The sequence below is a fragment of the Neospora caninum genome, chromosome IX, assembly GCF_000208865.1.
Source record: "Neospora caninum Liverpool complete genome, chromosome IX".
NCBI classification, from domain to species: domain Eukaryota; phylum Apicomplexa; class Conoidasida; order Eucoccidiorida; family Sarcocystidae; genus Neospora; species Neospora caninum.
In genome coordinates this window covers 540,389-563,582 of record NC_018390.1, presented here as the reverse complement: position 1 = coordinate 563,582, position 23,194 = coordinate 540,389, and the positions used below count along the sequence as shown (strand labels likewise).

Sequence of the window (23,194 nt, the reverse complement as noted above, 5' to 3'; positions counted from 1 at the left end):
CCTCCAAAACCACCACTCTCTATCTCTCGGCCTCCATCTCCGTCTCTCTGCATTCCTTTTGCGTGAAGATGCATTTGGATGGGGCTGTGCGAGTGCCCGAGCGTGTCTCTCTGCGGCGAAGCCTCCAACGGCCGACTCGGGCGTTGCTGACTTTTTTCTCTGGAAAAGTTTCAAAAGAGGGACAGTTGCGAGTGACCAAAATGGAGTTTTCTTGCATTTGAAGGGACAGACAACCCGCCAAGATTCATGGACAAGAGCATGGCCCTTGGCTCTCACACACGGGTTTGGCCTACCTGCTGCCAAAGATCACGCAAGTACATTTCTACCTAGACTCATTTAAGCATACATACATTTATATTTAAGAGACTTGGGAATGCATGCACACTTCTCTGTCTGTGTGCATCGACACCCATGCATGTGCTGACACAGACACACGAACCCATACCATTTTCCGTTTCTTTCCTCGCCAAAAAAACACAATTCTAGCACACGCCGCTTCCAGCTTTCGCCGCTTCATTTTCGTTCCCCGACACTCGCCTTCAAATGCCTCCAAAGAAAGGAACCTCTTTCTCCAAACATGCTCACTTTTCCCAAGCGTCTTCTTTCTCCTCTTCTTTGCCTTATCCTTCATCTTCTTTCTCTTCTTCTCTCTCCTCTTCTTTGCCTTATCCTTCGTCATCTTTCTTCTTTTCGTCTGGTCCTGGCGGCATATCACGCGACTCTTCCTCAGACGAGCTCGCGACTTGCTTCAGGAAGAGTTCGACTGGCTTCGCACAACTGTCGAAATCCTCATGAATTGCTTCCCAGACTGCCTGGAAGAGAAAGACGGAAAACACGAACGACAGACAAAGGAAAAAATCCCCGCGAGAGAAGGCACCAACCCACAGCGCAGAGATAAAACCAGAAAAAATGACGGGAGAGCAGAGAGAAAGGAACAGAAACGCACAGAGCAGACGAGAAAGAAAACATCCGATTAAAAAACTCATGTTCTAAACCAGTATTCCAACATGCATATACTCTCCAGAAAAGTGTGGTTTACTGCATCGGACCATGAATACTAAAGACTTCATGCTAGAGAAGTCCGTTCACGCGTATCTGTGGAACTGCGGCACATGCGAGGCGAACATCTCTCGACAGATCGAGGCTCCTCCCTCCCGGCCAAATTCTCCGGAAAACCCGTAAAACACAGAGAGACGAAGAACACCAGGAGACGGAAAGGAGACGGGAGATTCGGCGGAAAACGTGGCCTTGAGAATCTTCCAAACACACACTCCCGCCGCTCCTCTCACCTGGACATCAAACCCCCCCGAAATGAGAGAGACCGCTGCAAGCGCCTCGTAGACATCCGCGATGCTCTTTGTATGCGCCCACGCCGACGGCATTCGCGCTTCCTCTTCTTCTGCCTTTTCGTCTCCATCGGCTTCTCGTGTCGACGCCTTGGCACTTTCCGTTTCCTCTCCACCTTTCTGCGCTCCCTCTTGCTCCTCTCCGTCATCCGCCTTCGGTGCTCCTGACGCTCTCAGCATCTCTACGTTTTTCCCCCTTTCGCCTTCTCCTTCTTCTCCTTTTCCCTCCCCTTTTCCTTCTTCTCCTTCTCCTTTTCCTTCTTTCCCGTCTTCTCCTTCTATCTCTTGTTCTTGCTTGACTCTTGGTACCGGACTATGCGGCGCTTTCTCTGCTTTTTGCCGTTCGTTTCGGAGTCGCCTTTGCGTTTCTTTCCGTTTCTTCCAAATGAATTCTGCAGCGCAAACGTCGAAATCCGTCGCGGCATCCTGCGCCGCCACGTCGCGCGCTAAGGCTCTCAGTTTGTCCATCGCGCACGCGAAACAAAAACACGAGCATCTTCCGCCCCTACGGAGCCGACAGGATTCTTCTCCGATTCCAGCTCTGTCTCTTCTGACTCCTACACCCTCGGCACCTTCCCCTTCTTCCCCTTCTTCTTCTTCTTCTTCTTCTTCTCCTTCTTCTTCTTCCTCGTCTCCTCCCCTTTCTCCTCTCTCTTCTCCTCTGTATGCTTCTCCTTGTCTCTCTTTTTCTCGTGCCTTTTCTCCTTGTTCTTCTGGTTTTGCTTCGCGTTTCTGGACTCGTGTGCCGTCGTCCTTTGTGCTTAGTGGCGCGTTTCTGGGAAGCAAGGGCGTTTGGAAGTCGCCTTTCCTCGTTTTCTGCGTCTCCTTCTTCCTCGGAAGCGCACAGAGCGACTCACATGCGCAAGGCTCCGCACCGGCAACGCGACGCTTGCAAATGAGGAGCGTCGCCGGATCTAGGCTCACCGCGTTGCATCTAAAGACATGCGGCACATCCACATCCACGTAGAGTACACATCCACACTCGATTTGCGGGCGCTCGTCCTTGAGTTTTTCGATACGATTCGCCTTCATGCGAAGGTATTCGCGAATCGAGGAGACGCATTTCCCCCTCCTCTGAAAACACGCCCACCGCACCGACCCTGAACCCAGTAAACGCACCACACAGACTCCCACATATATGCACATACAAACACCTGCAGATATGCATATATATATATATATGCATATATATATATATATATGTATATATATATATATATGTATATATGTATATATGTATATATATATATATATGTATACATGTATATATTGATGTGTATTTGTGCAGACGGGAGCATGTATGGCAGTTGTCTTGGGAACCTTTGGGTCGTCTTACCTTCTGAGGAGTTTTCTGGCGAAGAATTGATTGGAAAGCAGTACGTTTTTCGCTTCACTCAGAGGGCCCTCGCGGAAGGCAGGAAATCGCGAGAACAGCCAGTCCGTGACGAGAAAGCCGATGACGGAATCGCCGAGGTACTCGAGGCGCTCGTAGGTTTCGGCGAGGCCGGGAAGGATCTGCGACAAAAGACCGGAAATGCAAGGCCTCTCAACACATGAAAGTTGCTTGCGCCTATCGCCTCTTTTCTCCCTCGACAAAGTGGAGCATGAAATCGTAAACGTAGAAAGGGTAGAAAGGAGCGACAGCCACAGCAGATTTTGCTGATTTGGCGACGTCTCTGTGTGTTGAAATCGGGCGTCGACTTCAAAGGTCCCGGAGACGTGTCGCCGAGTTGCAGTGGCGGTGGTGTGGTAACGTCATGAGGCGAGCGCGGAGAGTTGCGTCGTCTTTTTTTGTGCCCAGGAGCTCGACTGCGTGAAATAGACTGGAAGGGGAAATGAAGCAAACAGGGCGGAGAAAGGAGGCGGTGAACAGATAAAGGGATTTTCAGGAGCGTCTCTCCACTCGCGTCTTTTGTCACTTACGACGTCGCGGTTCCTCGCCACAGTCAACAACCCAGGCAGGTGGAAGCCTCTGTCTCTCTGACGCTTCCCGCGAGAAGAAGAGACAGAAGAAAAGGAAGAGAGAGAAGAGGAAACCGCGTTCTCGTTTGTTTGCTCAGACTCCGTTTTCCTTTGCGCTTCTCTTCTCTCTGTGTTCTCCCCGGGACTCCGCCACATGCGCAAGACGCTGGCGTTGCTGGAAACTCCACGAATTGTCTGAGAGAGGAGATGCAGCGAGCGAAGAAGACGTTCTCTCTCGCCTGCGTCTGCCGCCTCCGTCTCCTGGCCCGAGACGCTTGTGCCGTTATGCAGAGACGAAAGGAGACTTTCCTTAGGCCGCAGATACACGCCCCGCACGGGATCAATCTCCATGAGGCGATCGATATCACCTCTGCCGTCTGTCACGTAGCGGGAAAAAATCTTGCGCATCCACAAAAACTGAGATCTGTCGACTTCCCGCCTAGCTGGAGCTTCCTTCCAAACACCACGCTCCTCTTCTTCCCCCTCATCTTCTTCTTCTTCGTCCTCCTCTTCTTCTTCTTCCTCTTCTTCTTCTTCTTCTCCGTCCTCCTCTTCTTCTTCTTCCTCTTCTTCACCATCTTCCTCTTCTTCCTCTTCTCCGTCCTCCTCTTCTTCTTCTTCTTCATCTTCTTCTTCCTGTTTTGCGAGATAGGTGTGGGATCTTCGCCATGTCTCGGTCGCTGTCCAGAGAAGAAGAAACGTTTGCGACATGTGAGGAAGACGGGCGAGAGCGCGCAGATCTGTTGTCTGTTTCGTGAGCCTGTCGGGGAGGAGCTTCCACGCGTCTTTGTTGATTTCTTTTTCACCTTTTTCGCTTCCTTCCTCGCTCGTACAGAAACACTCCCCGGCGCGTGCCGCCTTCTCGACAAACTCAGCGAGACGAGCCTTCCGGCGCTCCAGCACTTCCTTCTCTTCGTCGCGAGTTGCCTCGCTTGGAGAATCGCCCTCTTGCCTGACCGCCAAGCCTTCTTGGACTCTGTCCTCTTCTTTTCCGCTTTCGCCCTTCTGTTCCTCGGCCTTCCGTCTGTGCTGCTGCGTTCGTTGGTTTTCCTCTTCAAGACGGCAGACCGCTTCGTCCACGACGCTCGGGAGAAGAAGGTAAGCGTCGAAGAAGGCTGCAGCCGCCACGCACCCCGAGCTCGATCCGACGAAACGCGTGTCTTTCTCTTGTTGTCTGGCTGCTTCACGGCCTTCGCGTCGCTTCCTCCTTCTCTGCCTCACCGCCTGCCTCTGAGCCCCCGTTCGTTCAGCTGCCTCCTTCTCGACTCTCTGGCTGTCGCGTCTTTCCCTTTCCTCTGTCTGTGCTTTCTTCTCGCCGCCAACCTTTTCGCCGCGGAGCTTTTCGCTCTGCGAGAAGGGGAAGAGCGAGACGTTTTCCACGTTCGCCAAGTAGATCGCGCCGATCAGAGCCTCGACGACATCGGCCTGCATCTTCTCGGAGACGGGTTGCTCCCGCAGGTCCGCGAGCGACTTCTTGTGGCCCACAAAGGGAAAGGCAACGAGGTGCGCCTGGAGGCGAAAGCGCCGCATCGCGAAGCGCAGATAATCGTTCGCAATGTAATGCTGTCTGAGCCTCGACAGTGTCCCCTCGCCGACCCCGCCAAAGAAGGCGTCAGCGCGTTCTTGCGTGAGGACAGAAAGCGGAGAACCCCCGCAGTCCTCGTCTTTCCGCGAGCGTCGCCTTCCCTCGCGAACGTCCAGGCGACGCTTCGCTCTCGCTCTCTCTCGGGTTCGATCTGGCCCGCGTCTCCACCCTGGCGCCTCGCCCTCGCCGGACTCCAAACACGCAGCAAAGGAAGCAGAGAAGGCATCCCTTCTTCCCCCCTCGAGCTTCGCCCCATCCCTCTCTTCTTTCTCTCCGAATTCCTCCGCGTCTTTCTCTTTCTCCTCGTCCTTTTCTTTCTCCTCGTCCTTCTCTTCCTTCGCGTCCTTCTCTTCCTTCGCCTCCTTCTCTTCTTTCGTTTCTTCGTCTGTGTGCGTCTGCTCGCAGGGAGGAGGCGCGTCTCCGTGCACGTGGAAAAAAAGGTACGTCGAGACGATGAACTTCAAGACGGCGTCGCCGAGAAGTTCCAAACGCTGGCTGTGCCACTCGACGCCGGCCGCGTCCACGGCGCCCGCGAGGCGACTCTGCGGAGCTGTCAAGGACTTGGAGACGAGCGGGAAGTCAACTTCTGGAAAAAACACGACAGAAAAACGCGACCTGCAGAACCACGAGAGAGACGCAGAAGGCCCCCTACGCGAGAACTGACTAGGCTGTGCATACACACACACACACTTGACACACGTACACACATGAATATAGAGACATGTTGGGACACCTACACACATACATTTACACAGATCCACATATCAACAGATGCACGTATATATATACATATATATAAATCAGGTGAAGGATGCACAAGTGAGGAACCTGTTAAAATGCACGTGTTTTTGTGCGTGCATATCGGCATTTAAGGAAGTCCTTCTATCCCCCGGTCGCACATCGGGAGCGCCATGATCTGTTCTCTCTCCTTGTTCTCTCTTTTCTTCTCGCGTCTCCGATCCTAGACGCTCATGGGGGGGTTCAACTTGCTTCACCGCCTGTTGCAGGTGCGTGTCGACGAAAGACGGAAAAGGAGCGAAATGCGGAAGGGGAGCAAAGAGACGAAGAACAGAGAGAGGCGAAGCAGCAGCTGGCCGACGCACCGAGAGGCAGGCGAACTTTTCGGGCTCCCGGAGCGAAGAGGAACGGCTGCAAATCGCGTTTCAAGCGCCGCACGAGGTCGCAGTGTTTCGCCTGAACCTCGAGCTCGAAGAGAATCGCCGGCATCCACGAAATTTCCTGAAGAGAGAAACAGTTGAAGGAGCAGGAAGAACGCCGTTCTCGCGGGAGCCAAGACACCCCTCACCACACAGAAGCGAGCAGAAAAGATGGAGAACGACAGAGCAAAACCAGGCGCCTCAGAGCCTTCGCCTCGTCCTTTTCTCTCCTCGGCACTCTCGGAGTCGTTCGCTTCCGTCCTGCGGTCTCGCCCTTTCTCTTGTGCGCGAGCGCGCACCACGAGAAGCGTCTCGCCGCTGCTGCATGTCTCTCTCTATCCTTTTGTCGCATGCGTGTCTCCGGCGCTGGTCGCCAGTGTCGCTCGCGTTTATCCTGCCACTTCGCTTCTTCTCTTTTTGGAGGAGCCTGACGGCAGCTGGCGCAGCAACTCGCCTGGAACATCGGCTCCGAGATGGGCAGAAGATGTGCGAACTGGGGCGCATGGAGTCCGCCAAAGACGTCGGCGTCCAGAGCCCGGTCGCGAGAGAAGAGCTGCCGCGCACCCTGGAAGCGCAGGCACGAAGGAGACAGAGAAAGTGGGGAGAGACAGAGAAAGTGGTGAGAGACAGAGAAAGAGACAAGCAAACAGACACCGACAGTGACACAGAGAGACAGAGAAATAAACCCTCCCATACACACAAACATATAGACACATCAACACAGAGAGAGAGATGCCTGAAGGTTTGGGCATGGACTGCTTCCCACTAGCGGGTTTGCGCGTCGAGGGGGTGTCTCGGCTTTCGTCTCTTTCGCGCCTCTCTCGCGCACCGGCTTCTGCGCGGGCCTTCGCCGTCCTGACATCCGCGCCTTCGCGTCTTCCTCTTCTTTCTCTTTTCTTCTTTCTCTTTCTCTCACCTGTCTCAGTTTGACAGCCTGAACGAGGAAGCAATTTCCGCGCGGTCCCCGCTCCCGGTCTGGATGCGGCTCTTCCAGCTGTTGTTTGAACTGCTTCAGATAAACTCTGAAAGCGGAAGACACGCGAATGACACACACACACATTTATAGATTTATACCTATGTTTATATATAATATATACTTGTGTATATATTTACATATCTGTGCATATATATGCATATATACATTTAATATTTACATTTATATTTATGTTTAAATGTGCAGTTTTGGATGTGGAAACAGGTGAAGAGACGGGAAGGTGGTAGTGCACTCGAAGGGAGAGTCAGGGAAGAGCCTTTCTCTGGAGATGCATTGCGCGGGAGAAGGACTGATTGCGAGACTTGAACGAGTTTTGGAGTTGTTTTCCTTTTCCGGAGTCCGAGCCGACCTATCACAATACCGTTCTTCGAATACGTTCTGCAGAAAAAGAGTCCTGATCTCTTTTTCGAAAAAGGATCTTTTGCCTTCGTTCCAAGAAGCTCTGCTTACCGACAGAGGGTGCCCAGGGTGAAGCCTGCGTCGCTGTTGATCATCACGTTGTGCGGTGTCAGCTGAAAAATCACATGTTCTCTGCCTTTTGCTCCATGTGTTTCGCAAACCAGAACGGCTCTTTCCCCTCTCAAGGCCCACGCAAAACACGCAATGCAGCACTGCACAGAGGACTGCAGTCTTCTTCAACTTTTTCGTTTCCCCTCGAAAAACGGAAACAGAAGAAAACCCCGTGAGCCTACGCGTTCGCGTCGAAAACGTATGCCCATAACCGTTTCCTCCTCCCCCGGAAGCACACAGATATACACATCCAGATACTTACATATCTGTATGTACTGCATGACACATTACTCAATATGCACATATACGTGTACATCCATATATACATATATATGTATATATATATATATACGTGGTGCGGATATACGAATATATATATATATATATACATGTAAGCGTATAACTACATATATACATATATATGTATACATCAAGGAACATAAACATATACCTCTCCGTATATAGAGGAGTGGTGTATGTTTGCGCATCTGTATGCGTTTTGAGATGCGCGTGGACTGGCGGTTTCTCTTTTTTCTTCCTCGCTGGCCTATCACCGATTTCCCCCCTTTTCGCTGACATGTCGGTGAATGGTGTGGAGCCGGTAGAATCGAAAGCAACGACCGAACTGATGCGTCATCCTGAGGGCGACAGGCTCCAGGCCGCGAGACCGAAGATGGTAAAAGATTTCCATTCCTTCTTCCCGGAGCGCGTCTTTCACGGAAAGCGCATTTTCACTTCTTCGTCGAAAAAAACCTGAACCAAAGAAACAAACAAGACGCCGCAATCATCCAGCGGAAACACCCAACTGCATGCAAACATGTACATCTGTATAGTTACGGGCGTGCACATGTCTCGCTATAAACACACACACACACACACATATATATATATATATATATAATACATCCACGTTTACCTATATGTCAACAAGTGAAGCCTTACACGCACATAGAGATATATTTATATATATTTATATATATCTGTATAATGAATGGGTTGAGCATTTGTGGCGACAGCATGAAGACGCGGAGGGATGAATGAGACAATCGTGGAAGGCTTTCTTCCTCTTCACGTCTAGGTACACGAGGGAAGACGAGAACTTCTCGGCGCGCAGGAGGAACCTGGATCAGCCGCTCCGAGTAGATGGCCTCGGCAGTTCCCTTTTCCTTCCGGTTTTGCGCGCTCGTCCCTCTTTTCGTCCTTCTCTGTCTTTCCCCTGTTTTCTGTGCTCTCTTCCTTTTCGAATTCGGCACGCAACCTACGCATAAGATTCTTTTCCTGTCGACTCCCAGCCTGCGCCGTGTCGCTAATGCGATACAAACTGTCGCCGTTATAGGTCTGAAGCATCAGAAAAAAACGCTCGTCTTTCGACAACGTCCTTTCTCCTCTCATCTCTCCTTCTTCCTCTCCCTCTTCTCCCTCTTTTTCGTTCTTGTTTGTTCGTTCTTTCCGTCTCGGGCTCTTGCTGCCAGGCTGCGGGAGGCGACGGGTCAAGAGTCCCCGGTCAACGGCGGGCGAGGCTGTCTCCTCTGTTTCGCGGGTGGCGTTCTCCCCTTTTCCCCAGCGTCCGCCTTTGGACTCCAGAGAGACGCGATCCTCCTGTCCTGCTTTTCCGCGGGTTTCTCCAAAAAGACGCGCAACTGCGGAGAGGGACGGGAGACAGTGCAGACGCTCCACTGCGCCCCGGAAGGAACGGCGGTCGTGGAGCTGTAGAAGAGACGGAGGGCGTTCCCAGGCTTCCAGAAGGCCTCGCCGGCGGCTGAAAAGAAAGTGTGGACGCTTCTAAATTCTATAACGGTCGTAAGACATACGCCGGGGAGAACAGGTCAGATAATATTGGCGGCTCCAATCCCCGGATTGTACCAGCGCCTCCATGTCGGCTCATTACTCCCTTCCAATTCAAAGTGCAGAACCTGACCACCGCGACCCGCTCACCGCACACTCGCGTTGCAAAAGAATTCACAAACTGACAAGAAGATACATACACACATGCATATACAATTATACACATATACGTATGTATATTTATATGCACAAAAAACGAATGTTGTGTATATACATACGTTTATATAAACCCGTGTGCGCAGTATAAATATGTATATATAGAGATGTACACAGCGATGTGTAGGCATGTATATATCCTTTGAATCGCAGGCAGGCGCAGGCGTTTCTGGTGTAGAGAGAGGTTCTGTGTTTTGCGAGGCGAGAGGACGACAAGATCTGGAGAAGAGAGAAAATGCTGACCTTTGACCGCTGCGAAGAAACACACGAAGGCTGGCGACGCGGTGAATGAAGTCGAGATCGACGCTTTTCGCGTCTGCAGGAGAGAGCGGCGCGAGAAGGAAAAACGGAAAGAGAACGCGCTGCAAATTCACCACACCGGCCTGTGCAAGGCTCGTGCATGCTTCCGCCACCCGCGTCTTCAGCTGTTCTTCTCGGGCCTCCGAAGAAGCAGAGAGCGAAGAGGGGGAAGAGAGCGAAGGACAGTAAAGAGAACTTTTCTCTTTCGCGTCTTCGACCGCGAGAGAGAGAAGAGAGGAGAAAGAAGGCGGCGGCGAAAAGAGAGAAGGCGCGTGGGACGGGAGGAGCCGAGAAGAAGCGAAGAGACGCAGAGGAAGAGACACGAGACGAGACTTCTTCTCTCCCTCCCCTCTAAGACAGGATGAAGAGGAAAAAGCAGAAGAAGAAGCGGACGAAGAAGAGGAGGAAGTAGAGGAAGAAGAAGAGGAAGAAGAGGAAGAAAAAGAGGGATAAAAAGAGGGAGAAGAAGAGGAAGAAGAAGAGGAAGAAGAAGATGAAGAGGAAGAGGAAGAAGAAGAGGAAGAAGAGGAAGAAGTAGAGGAAGAAGTAGAGGAAGAAGAAGAGGAAGAAGAAGAGGAAGAAGAAGAGGAAGAAGAAGATGAAGAAGAAGATGAAGAAGAAGAGGAAGAAGAAGAGGACGAAAAAGAGGAAGAAGAAGAGGACGAAAAAGAGGGAGAAGAAAAGGAAGAAAAAGAGGGAGAAGAAAAGGAAGAAAAAGAGGGAGAAGAAGAGGAAGAAAAAGAGGAACAGGAAGAAAAAGAGTTATGAGACGGGAGAGCAGAGAGAAACTGGAGAACGGCGAGAATGAGAGGATTGCACGTGCCACTGGGAGAGAAGTTGAAGAGTTGAAGAAGGCGACAAAGATGGATGTGTGTGAACCGCTGAACAGAAGCACATGATGTGTGTCGTTTCAAATGGGTGCATGAGAGAAAGACAAGACTCCTTCACGAACTGTGCCGCACAAAGGAGATCGAAGACAGAACCGTATCCTAAAATACACCTCAGTTTCTCCTTTTCCTCATGCTTCCCCCCTGGGGCTTCGCGCCACACGTCCCCCCTTTCGTCTTCTCTTCCTGCTTCGTTTTCTGTTTAGCGCTCGTTTCGAACATCCAAAAACAACGCGCGAGGACACACAAAGACGACAGCCCCACACGCAAAGGACGCGAAAAACAGATCGTTTTGCATTTTTCCTCCGCTGTGCCTGCTCTCAGAACCTACCAGAAGCACCTGCTCGACGTAGGCCGTTGGGAGATCAATGAACATCGTTTTCTCTGGCTTCTCAACTTCCACCCTCATCAGTCCTGGAATCTCGTCCTCTTCTCCTTCGTCTTCTTCTCCTTCTCCCTCTCCTTCTCCCTCTCCTTCTTCTTCTTCTTCTGCGTCTTGGCTATTCCAGGCGTCTTCGTCTCCTTCTTCCTTTCCGCGCGAACCAAACCGCGGCTCGGTGGAGCCGCGCCGCCTCGCCGCCGGACCTGTCGCCTCCGCCTCGGGATGCACAGCGTGGAAGGCCATCGGCGACGCGATGGGGCGTGAGAGCAACAGACAGAGAGGCTGGGAAGCAGGCGACGAAAAGAAGCGCAGTGCGGCAAGGTAAAACCGAGGGTAGAAAAAGAGAAAACGAACTCCCGAGACACCAGAAACTCTCGGCAAGTGCACTGCTGCATGACCCCACTCGTCTCCAGCAGACGGTTCTCTGCACGCGTCTCGGAATCCCTCAGCAAAAGATCGCAGTCCTTTCGGAGTTCCCCCATCTCTCTCGTTCTCCGTCTCTAACTCTCTTGTTTTCTCTCTCTCGGTCCCTTTCTCTCTCTCTTTTCTCTCTTCTCTCTCCTTTCTCTCCTCTCGTCGTCTCTCTACTCTCTTGCCCTCTTTCGAGGTGTGCATGCACATCTTTCTTTTCTTCTTTTTGGCTGTCGAAGGCGTTTTACCTGAAGGACACTATCCGGTCCGCGCCCCTCCGCGACGGCGTCGATGCGTGAACGTATCAACTGCAGTATTCCTCTCCGCTGTCTGTTCTCCGCTTCCTCTTGCGACTTCAATTTTCGCTCCTCTTCTTCTTCCTCTTCTTCTTCTTCTTCCTCTTCTTCTTCTTCCTCTTCTGCTTCCTCTTCTTCTTCTCCCTCAGCGACCGGTCTCTGTTGTGTATCTTTTCCCTTCACCCCCGTTTCGCCACTTCGTTCCCGTTCTCTCCTCACAAAGCAGGATTCTCGCTGCCGTCGGTTGCCAAACCACCACAGGCCGTTGTCCAAACCTTTTCCAGTTCTCGTCTCGGTTTCGCCCTTCGTTTTTGCGGCCGTCTTTCGACACCGCAAATCGTCTTCGAGCGCGACTTCCGCCGTTCGCAGAGACGCCTCGGCGTCGGCAAAGAGTCTCCACAGACCGCAGAAACCTCCGCTTGCGTACAGAGGCGACGGCAGCAAACCTCGCGCCCGTTTCAGCCGCCTGAGGAGACGTTCCTTCTTCTTCTTCTGACTCGGCGGAACCCAGGACCGCTCCAGCGCCGCTTCGCGCGCCGTCAGCGGCGTGCACCACACCCGGTGGATGAACAGGCGCGTGACGCCCGCGGGCGGAGGCGGCCTGGGAGACAGACGAACCGAGAGAGAAAGAGACGGCGACATGCGAACAAGAATCCAATGGCCTACGGGCACTCTCGCGCGCGCGCTGTGGCTGGCACGGGGCCTTCCAACCAACCAAGCCAGAGCCTCGCGCGACTGAGAACCCGGCAAAGAAGCGCGGCGTCCCGACACCCTGCTCGACTCAGGAACAACCGAAAACGAGCGAGACAAGAACAAACCGCATGTGCGCTCACGTCGCACCCCCGAGTCGCCTACACAGATGTACACACATCTACATGTGCCTTTGGACTCACACAAATACTTATATACATATATATACATATATATATATATAGATACGTAATACATATCACGTATATACTCCACCAAACATTCTATGTGTATCTCTCTCTATCTATGGAGAAGAAGCACGAGACGTGGATCGAGGAGGCGAGAGACAGGTAAAGGGAGACTCGAGCGAGAAGAGGAGAGTTTGAACGCGAGGCGCATCTCTCGGTTGGTTTTGGACACGCGGAAGGAGAGCTGCGAGGGGTGTTGTGCGCGAGGCGAGGACCTACGGCCGTGAATGTTTGCGGGGTTTCCCCGGCTGAGACGCCGTGTCTGTTTGACGCTTGGTTTCCGTTCGCGCAGCTCGGCCGTTGGGCTGTGCTGTTCCTTGCCGTCCGTCTTTCACCTTGAGGACTCCTCTGCGTTCTCGCTCGCCGATCCTTGGCTCGTCTCCCGGCTTCCCCGCGTTCTCGCTCTCGCTGGTTTCTTCCGTCCGCCAGCCTCGCCACGAACGTGGGGGCATCAAGCAGTCGGGAAGTTCCCTCCAGAGGAGGTCCACGGCGCCGACTCCGCCCCAACTCTCGCGCTTTTCCCGCTCTTTGTCGCCGCGGTTCCTGTCGACTTGGACCGAGTCGGCGTCTCTGCATCTGAGGAAAGTGTCGACGACCCCTTCTGCCACGAGGCGGCGAAGCGCCTGGAGAGCGAGGACCGCGAAGGCGGCGGTGGCAGGCAGAGCCGCAGACGCGGAAGGCGAGAGCTCGAGAGAGAAGGCTGGGAGAGGAGACGCCCGAAAACCCTGGAGAGAAGGAACATCCAAGGCCCATTTCCCGTCTTCCGTGCGCAGCACACGGAGGGGAGGCGCTCTTCCGCGAGGCGTCGCCTTGCCCACAGAGAGACGAGAGACACGACGCCCCTCCAGGGACGCGAAAGACAAGGCCTGCTTGTCAGTCCTCACATCTGCTCCATCTCCTGGAGTCTCGCGGAGTCTGGAGTTTGGGCTGTCTGTGTCGCGGAGTGCGTTTCCGCGGACGTCTAGCATCTGGGTCTTTCCCGCGCCTCGGGCGTCCGGAACTGTGCATGCATCGACGATTTCCCGCAAGAGCGCGGGGGCGAAGGCGCTGTGGACGAGTGTCCCAGTGCGCGTCAGCAGCAGTTCCTCCAGGCGGAAAGATCTCCGCAGTCTCCGCAGCGGCTGCGAACGCCCGGGCGTCTCCGGCGCGTCGACGTCGCACGCCAGTTCCGCCGCCTTCGCTTCGCAGACCTGCAGCCACGCAAGCTCGGAGAAGCTCCCAGAGACGCCATGCATGCAAGCAGCTCCCGAGGCGCCCGAGGCCCAGACCGCGCCTCGCGACCGTTCACCGTTCTCTTCCAACCACGCAAGCAAAGAAGAACAAGAAGAACGAGAAGAAAGAGGAGAAAGAGGAGAAAGAGGAGAAAGAGAAGGGATGGGGCGAGGAGGTGGCGACTGTAAAGAAGCGAGCGATGAGAAAGAGGGAGGGGGAAGTGAGGCGTCCATCCAGGAAGGGTCGGGCCCCGAATCGGGACAGAGGACAATGAATTCCGCAGGTTTTTTCCGCGCGCGACCTTTGGCTTGGACGTAGCGAACGAGCGAGGAGGGAACATCCGTCTGGACGACGAGGTTACACGCCGGCAAGTCGATGCCTTCCTCCAAAACAGAAGTCGTGACGAGAAGCTGAAGAGGCGCCCCCCAGCCGAGTCGACGCATCAGACGACTCACGGCTCTCCCTCCATCTCCATCAGGCGAACAAGACGAAGAGGAAGATGAGGAAGAAAAAGAGGAAGAAAAAGAGGAAGAAGAAGAGGAAGAAAAAGAGGAAGAAGAGGAGAGCTGTTGCGGAACTGAGGTCTGTTCGGATCTTTGTGTGCGGTCGTGGAGTTTGTGTTTGGAAGCCTTGAGTTTCTCCCAGACTACGTGCGTGGCACGAAGGCGGTCGAGGCAGCGGTTTCGGTCGCGCGAAGCCTTTCCGACTCCAAAGAGCCAGGCGGCGTCTTGCGAGGCGACGGAGGAACTGCAAATCCAGTCGACGAAGAAGAGGCGACGGGCTTTGAGGAACTCGCACAGGAGCCACGCGTCCACGCGCCGCCGACAAAAGACGAGTCCGCACTTCGGGACGTCTCCCAGAGCCAGGCCTGGCGAGGACGGCGAACAAGGGACAGGCGAAGGAGGAAAAGAAAAAAAAGACGAGAAGGAAGACGAGGAGGAAGACGAGAAGGAAGACGAGGAGGAAGACGAGAAGGAAGACGAGGAGGAAGACGAGGGGGGAGACGAGTGGGGAGGAGCGCGGAGGTTCGCGCCACTGTTGGACTTGCGTGCGGCTTCGCAGTCTGTGCTTTCCGCTGCGTTCTGTGCGTCTCGGCCGAGTTGGATCCTTTGTTCTTTTCTGATTTCGCATGTCTCCCCGCGCAGGCCTTCCCGCGTTTGCGTCTGCGCCTGTTCGCCGAAGGCCTCGCGCAGGCTGCGGTCGAGCTGCACGAGCTTGTGGGAGAAGAGTGACCAGGCGACGCGTTGCAAAACCAGAGCTCGCGTCGCCTCCGCCTCGAGTCCCCGAGAAGGGAGGGCGTCGAAGGCCTTCCCCAAGTGCGCGAGGTCGCGCGAGCGACAGAGACGCATGGTCAGTTTCAGATCGGAGTTGGACAGAGCCGCGGAGAGCAGTTTGGAGAAAAAGTGGAAATACCCGAAAAACAGGCGACGCAGCAGGCAGTCGACGGGAAGAGCCGCCACAGCCTCCTTCGCTCCCGCCCTGCCGAAAGAAGAAACAGAAAAAGATGGAGCGGAAGAGGACCGGAAGCACCGGCCGTGGCAGGGAGGAGGTGGGAGAAACGGAAAAAAAATCCAGAGTGGCAACGAGGCACGAGAGGAAGAGCGCGGTCTGTCTTGGGCACGCTGTTCCTTCGCTTTTCTCTTGCCTTCTCCGGTGTCTGTTCCCTGAAAAACCGTTCGCTTCTCGATCTTGTCTCCTCGCCCTCTCCCCTCGCCGCCATCTGTCTCGCCCCCGTCTGTCTCGCCTCTGGTGTCTCCCTCGCCGCTGTCGTCTCCCGGGCCGAGATTCGACGCGCCGCCTTGGCCACAGGCCAGGCGTCTCTGCCACGCTGCGAACTCTTCGTCGACTTTCGCCTTGAGCCTCCACACGCACCAGAAGCCCAAGTCGCGCTGGATGTGCAGCATGTGCCGACGGAAATTTTCCCACTTCCGCTTCGCGCTCTGACGCACAGGCGTCTCCACGCTCCTCCAGAGCAGCCTCATCACCTCGACGTTCAGCCGCACGTCTTCCTCGTGCACGACATCGGAGAGAAGGTCCGACCGAGGCGGTCCAGACTGTGAAGAGTCCCAGGACAGGGAAGACGACGGCGGCGGAGAAGAAGAAGACGACGGCGGCGGAGAAGAAGAAGACCACGGCGAACGAGAAGGAAGAGAGGAAGGAAGAGAAGGAAGAGAGGAAGAAAGAGAAGGAAGAGAGGAAGAAAGAGAAGGAAGAGAGGAAGAAAGAGAAGGAAGAGAGGAAGAAAGAGAAGGAAGAGAGGAAGAAAGAGAAGAAGACGGTTGGGGAAAGGGAGAAGACGAGGCGCAGCTTCCGCCTGGTCCCCGTTCGCGGGTTCCTGGGGAAGTTTCCCCATTCGCTGTCTCGGGCTGATCTTCGCTCTTTCCACGTTCCTCTCGTCCACCCTCTAGGCGAGTCACCTCGACGTAGAAAAAGGCCGAACAGATGTCAAGAACGTCTTGAAGCAAAAACGAAAAGTAAGTGTGGCGACCTCGGGTCTCGCGTTCGAAAAAGTGTTGCCAGGCCTCGTCTTCTCTCCCCCTCGACCTCGCTGCGCTCGCGCGTCCCTCACTCTTCTCTTGGCCTTCTTCAAGGTCCATCTCCTCTCTTTGCTCCTTCTCTTCGCTCTCCGTTTCGTTCTTCTCTTCCTTCTTCTCTTCCCTCTCCGTGTCGTTCTTCTGTTTCGCGTCTGTTTCCTCCAGAATGTGTCGCTTTTTCCTTTCTTCTCTTGCTTCGTTTTCTCCGAGGTATCGCGCTTCCCGTCTCCTCTCTCCGTCGCTTTGCTCCGTCTCAAAGCCCGCGTCTGACGCGTCTGACGCGTCTTCCGCGGACTTCCCCGCCGTCTGTTCGCCCTCGCCTTCCGCTCTGCGCCCTGTCTCCCAGGATCTTCTGCTCAGGAGGCGATGCAGGACGCGCAGTTCGCGGTCGCAGTAAAAGGGGGCGGGCGCCCGCAGGTAGCGCACAGTTCTCAGAGTGCACGTGGACGCGTCGTCTCTCTGCGCCTCCGTCTCCGTCGCCCGCAGCCGTCGGTACCCGTCGGCGTTTCTCTCGGCCCCGCCGTCTTCTCGCGGCCGAGTCGCTTCCTCCTCGTTGTCGCCTTCTTCCTGTCTCCTTCCACTTGCCCCCGCAGGCGCCTTCTCCGTCTCGGCCTTCACAATTCGCGCCTGGAAGAGCGTCTCCAGGGTTCGCATGGCGCGCTTCAGCTCGTTGTCCAGATCGAAGAAGCAGAGCTTTCTGTCGGGAATGGGCGACGCAGTGAGGCCGAGAATGCGCGGCTTCTTCTCAGCGCGACACAGGTGAACAAACACCCCGAGAATGGTCGCGTAGGCGCTCGAGTTCCCCTGCAGGAGACGCCCCACACGATGGGCCTCGTCGAAGATCAGGAGCCCAACGCGGTCGATGCGGAGCAATCCTCGAGAGGCGAGATTCCGAAATTTATCCGGCGTCATGACAAAGACGCGCGGCCAGCGGAGGCTCAGACGCTCGTCGACCTCAGAGTCTCCTGGGGCGTCGCCCTCGACGCGTCCGCGCTCGCTGGTATGCTCAACCCCCGGACCTTCGCGCAGGAGCGCCGCGCGCTGCGAAGGCGCGAAGCGGAACGGGGCGAGGAGACGGCCCAAGTTGAAGCGGCGCAAATCGAAATCTGCTGGAGGCGCCGCAGGCAACTGCACGCACAAACAGAAAAAACGGGACTGGAAGAAGGAAGGCGAGAAAGCGAGAGAGAGAGATGCGAGAGAGAGGCGAGAAGAAAAAGGAGGGGGAAAGAAGAGTTTTAAGAAGAGAATGCCATGCAAAGGAAGAAGACACGGAGACAAAAGGGAAAGGAGGCGTCTCGGTTGAGAGAGCCAGGATGTGTTTTGTCTTGAGCCTCGACAGCAGACGCGTTTTCCCCTCTTGTTCTGAAAACCGTTTCGAAGCGTCGGAGCCGAACTGAGTGCGCTATGTTCCCTCTGGCGCCTCGCTTTGCACGCCTTCCTTTTCGCCTCCTCGCCTCCCCGCTCTCGTCCCTCTTCTTTCGCGCAGTCTCGTACCTGATGCAGGTCGAGGAGCGCGGCTCTGTACTCGGAGAGCGCCGAGTAGAAGGCGCTCCAGTACTTGGGATGGGACCAGTCGGCCTGGAGCGTGTGGCGGAAATACGCGGTTTCGTCCTCGCAGTCTTCGTCTCTTTGAAGCCTTTCCGTCTCGAGAATGCCGCGCAGACGCACCACGAGACGGCCCGTCCAGGGTGCGCCTGCGCCCACAGGGTCACAAAAGAGAGACAGAACGGCGGACAAGGCGCGTTGCTGCTGAAGGGTGAGAAAGGCTGTCGGCGCGAGGAAGACGACGATCTTGTCGGCGGCGAAGGCGTTCTGAAGCCACGTGTGCGTCGCCATCGAGGCGATGAGCGTCTTTCCCGCCCCAGTCGGCAACGTCACAATCGCATTCTCCAACACTGCGTGCCGATACACCCGGTACTGGTAACTCCACGCCTGCAGCTCTAAACACACACACGAAATGACCAGAGACATCACGGGCAGAAAAGAGACGCAGGGGACAGAAGGAGAAGAGAGACAACGAGGGAAGAAGAGACAACGAGAGAAGAAGAGACAACGAGAGAAGAAGAGACAACGAGAGAAGAAGAGACAACGAGAGAAGAAGAGACAACGAGAGAAGAAGAGACAGAGATAGAGAAGAGACAACGAGAGAAGAAGAGACAACGAGAGAAGAAGAGACAGAGATAGAGAAGAGACAGAGAGAGAAGAAGAGACAGAGATAGAGAAGAAACAGAGAGAGAGAAGAAACAGAGAGAGAGACAAGAAACAGAGAGAGAGACAAGAAACAGAGGGAGTCGAACCAGAGAAGAGAGGGAGGGGTTTTCAACGCAGTTGATGTGCATCTAGCCGGTGTGGCGGTGTAGTGGGTTTACAGGCTACGAGCCAGAGGACTGTCCAAGGCAACTCTCTCTTACTCCCTTGCGTGCCACGATCTGAGTACGTTTCCTCAGGCACAGGAAGGACAGCATCGCAGTCCCTTAGGATTTCCCCTTGACCTCTCTCTCTCGTTTGTCTTGCTCCTGCTTGCCACCCAAAATACGCGGCGGCGTTCCTCTCTGTCGCATCCTCGCTCTCTGCTTCTTCGTTTCTCCTCTCTGTGCCGCGAGTCGCGTCGCTCATCCGTTTCTCTTCCTTTCCTACGCTGGCTTCGTCGTCGAGACGGCAGTGCATGCGGTCTCTTTCCTCTTCTCTCTCCTCTCTCGCGTTCCTCGCGTCTAGCTTCTTCTGGCCTGCCTCATCGCGTTCTCCTGAAACAGCGTCTTCTCCTTCCGTTGCCGCGTTTTCGGTCTCCTCTCCGTCGCTTCCTTCGTCTTCCTCCGATTCGCGGGGAGTCTCTGCCTCGTAGAAAGGCCTCTCCAGTGTCTCGCTGTCTCCGTCCTCCCACACTCTAGCCTCTTCTGCCTGTTCGCGTTCTCCACGTTGCTCGTATTTTCCCCCCGCTTCGCCTTGTTTCCCCGCGGCGTACTCGGCGGCCTTTCGCTCGCCTCTGGCCCGCTCAGACCGCCGATTTCGCGTTCGCGCTCGCCGTTCGTCTGCGCCCGCTTCGCCGGCCTCGCGCGGGATCTCCATCTGGTCCAGGAACGGAACGACATTTTGTGCGTCGTAGGGCGATCGGAAGGACTCGGAGAAACGCGACGTGGACGCGAAAGCCGGGCGAGAAACCTGCAGAAGACGCCGACAGCCTTCGTGGGCTTTCTTCCCCTCCTCGACGAGCTGTCGAATTTGACCGAGCAGGACGTCTCGCAAGGCTGCAAACTCTGGAGAGGAAGCGAAAGACGGCAAGGCAACAGGGTCAGAAGGCACAGAAGAAAGGGAACCTGAGGTCGACGAGGAAACGGAGATCGGACGTTCCTCGGGAGTCTCGACTGCAGCGCCGAGGCCAGCGCCACAGAGAGCTGTGCAGTCTCCTTTCTCGTCTCGCGTTTCCCGTTTCTCTTTTTCCCGCGCTTTCAACTCCTCAGCGAAAAGCGCAGAGGCGGCAGAAGGCGCGAGCGCCTGGAGCAGAAATGACAGCAAACGCGCCTCTTCGCCTTCCGAAAAATACGGAAGAAAAGAACCGGGTTGGTCGCGCCGAACCGCTGCCTGTTGAGGAAACTCCTGAGCTCTGGGGCATCTGGAAGAATGCGAAGAAGGAAAGGACGGAAAGGAGGGAGGAAAGGAGGGAGGAAAGGAGGGAGGAGAGGAGGGAGGAAAGGAGGGAGGAAAGGAGGGAGGAGAGGAGGGAGGAAAGGAGGGAGGAAAGGAGGGAGGAAAGGAGGGAGGAGAGGAGGGAGGAAAGGAGGGAGGAAAGGAGGGAGGCAGAGGGGGAACGGAAGGATGAGGAGAATCAAAGGACGAAGGGTCGGGAAGATCCGGAAGTGAAGCAGATTTTGTGGAGTCAGAAGGATGAAAAGAAAGCGATGAAGGCGACAGTGCAGAAATTTGCGCGGCACTTCCGTGGGGAGGTGACCAGCCTCCAGGGGCCCACATTGTTACGAGAACAGACGCGTTTTGAGACCGTTGATCGTCTCGTCCTCTGTTCGCCCTACTTCCCTCTCACTGCTGTGTTCCGTGCCAGGTCAGTGTCCTGCCTCGTTAACCGGCACACGCCGCCTCGTAGAAACTCCGCCCTGCAGAGGCAACACAAACAGCCTCGCTTCACTCTTCGCGAAGCGGGGAACCGCCAACGGGGCGCAGATGCCTGCATGCAAATCGGCATGGTCATACACACAGAACCAGAGACGCACAAATACATGGGAAACCTACATACCTTTTCACATACATCTATACATATACATATACTTATATATATATATATATAGTATTCGTGTGTATGCATGTACCTGTATCTATGCGTAGTTGTGTATATATATATATAGAGGTGCGGCAAGGGTAGATTGTATTGAGGTGAGAGGTTCTTTGTGGCGGAGTCTGTTTGTTTCCTTTTTCTTTTACAAGTGCATTACCTGGAAGTGTGTAGCCGGTGGAAGGACAGTTTTCTGGCGGGGGAGCGACGCTGGATTCCCGAGAGGCGACAAGTACTCCGACGTACGAGAAGTGAAGCCTTGGAAGGTGAGCAAGGGAGACGAGAGAAGAAAAGGTGAATTCGGACCCACAGCGATTGAGAGATGCGAGTTCGCTGACTCTTGCGCGGCTAAGACACCAGGCTGGCCGCAAGACAAGGAGAAAACGTGGAGAAAGAAGTGGCGCGTTCTCTCGCTGGCAACCGGAAGGAGTGTCCTGTCTCTCGTCTTTGGTTTTTTGACCTTCTAATTCCAAAAAGAGACCGTCAGCCCTCTCCGGCTGGGAGGCTGCCGCTCTCCCCCCTCAAGCGACTCAACGCAAGGCTCAACTCGCCACGCCAATTCTTCCCGTTCTGTCTTCTTTTTCTCGTCTTTCCCTGTCTCCTTCTTCTCTTTTTCTTCTCTCCTTCTTCTCTTTTTCTTCTCTCCTTCTTCTATGCTTCTTCTCTTTCTCGCTTTCTTGTTCCTCCCGCTGACTTCTCGTTCTCCTCCCGATTGAGACAGAGAGCGGGAGAGAGCGACTCAGGGGTCTCCTCTCGCCGCGCGCGCCTGTGTCACCTCGGCGTTCGCTTTTTCAAGGCCGAGTTTCCCTTTTTTGTCATTTTTTCGTCTAGGGTGCGAGGCATTCCCCCTGTCCCTTTGTGTCGCGTTTATCGTGTTTTGACGGCAAAAGAAGAACCCGACTAGACATTTCCCTCTCTTCGCTCTCGCGCCGCTGTCTCACGCGCCCCGAGACGCCTGTCCTGTTCTCCCTCTCAGTGTGCATCTCCCGTGACTGTTCGCAGAAGCAACGCTGTGGCGAGCGGCAGGAGTCGAAGAGAAAGAAGGAAAGAGAGAGCGACGCATTCAAGGAGGAAAACTCTTCGCTCCTCGTCTCCTTCTCTTTTCAGCTTCTCGCTTGAGAAGTCCCCATTGAGACTGCGCGTCCCCTCTCGTTTCTCGCTCCCCGCGTTTTTCAGCAGACCCAGAGGGTATAGATAGTGAAGAGCCGAACGACGACCGACCGCGAGGGTTCCCCCCCCTTTTCATTCTTTCCAAGTGTCTCCTTCTCTCGCGTCCACCTCGCGTTCCTCTTTCTCCTCCCTTGCTCGCCACTGTCTCGCGGGGACAACCCGCACCGCAGAGGAGGGAACCCCGCGTGACAAAAAGCGGCGAGAGGACATGCGTTCTCCGCAAAACGCAGAGGAAACGAGAAGCCTGCGCGACACAACGAAGAAGCGGAGCCTCTTTCAGGCTGCGTAACAACTGAGCGAGAAAGTTCACGGATTCCCGGACCCCGACGAGAAAAAAGGGCTATGGAGAGGGGAGACAACGGTGGAAACGCAGGACGCATGTTCGCATTCCTTCCTCCGCCTGTCTCCGTCTTTCCCTGATTCTTTTAACTTGTCTCTGCCTTTCCTCTCCCTTCTCCTTGTTTCCCTTTCTCTCTTTCTTTCCCTTCTTCGTCCTTGTTTGCCGCCGTCTTGCCCGTCTCGGTTCCGTCGACTGGTGTGAGCACGAGCCCTCGCGGTCTCTCCACCGCCAAAAGGATGCTAGAGAGGAGCGGAACTGCCCCGTGGATCCAGTGTCTTCGTCTCGTTCGTCTCCTCTCTACCCTTCCGCTCCGTTCTCTTTGCTTCTCCCTTGCCGTTGCTGAGCCTCCGGCGTGATGCTCGCCTCTCGCCCCGTGCCTGTAGGCTCACAGGAGTCTTCTTTCGCTCCTGCGAGAAGAGCACTCCGTGCGTTCGCTCCGCGTTCTGTCGTCTCTCTGTCTCTGTGCTCGCTAGCCCATAGAGAAATGTCGGCCTTCCGAGCGCAGCCTTCTCTCCAGCAACGGCGACCGTTCTCGTCGCCTTCATCCTTTGCGGTTCCCCGTGCGCGTGCGGAACGGGAAACTTGTCTCGTGCGCTCCATTCCTTCGCGGCTTTCTTGTCGTTCTCCCCGGATGCCTCCCCCACGGCCAGCGCGACCCGCCCAGTCGCGCTGCTCTTCGTCTTCCTCTTTCTCGCGGTCTCTGCTGCGCTCGTCTTCCGCTCCCTCTTTCTCGTGGTCTCTGCTGCGCTCGTCTTCCTCTTCCTCTTTCTCGCGGTCTCTGCTGCGCTCGTCTTTCTCTGCGGCTCTCTCGTCTCCACTCCCTTCGCTGTCTTCGCGCTTTCCCTTCTCGGTCCCTCCGGCGTGGCGGAAAGAGGCGCAACGCGGCG

The 23,194-nt window shown here is 55.1% G+C and overlaps 1 protein-coding gene across 1 annotated transcript; it reads right to left on the bottom strand.

Annotated features, from left to right (window-relative positions):
- Positions 1 to 665: 665 nt before the first annotated feature.
- On the bottom strand, positions 666 to 22,852 carry NCLIV_039060 (putative helicase; the record flags this gene model as incomplete). The annotated part of the gene is made up of 18 exons (XM_003880815.1): positions 666 to 812; positions 1,090 to 1,289; positions 2,204 to 2,280; positions 2,683 to 2,861; positions 3,270 to 5,479; positions 5,997 to 6,132; positions 6,967 to 7,072; positions 7,495 to 7,556; positions 8,132 to 8,307; positions 8,817 to 9,313; positions 9,799 to 10,736; positions 11,074 to 11,406; positions 11,784 to 12,432; positions 12,989 to 17,643; positions 18,010 to 18,455; positions 18,927 to 20,007; positions 20,958 to 21,158; positions 22,697 to 22,852. The coding sequence occupies 18 exons, from the start codon at positions 22,850 to 22,852 to the stop codon at positions 666 to 668; spliced, it is 12,249 nt and encodes a 4,082-aa protein (XP_003880864.1).
- Positions 22,853 to 23,194: the final 342 nt, after the last annotated feature.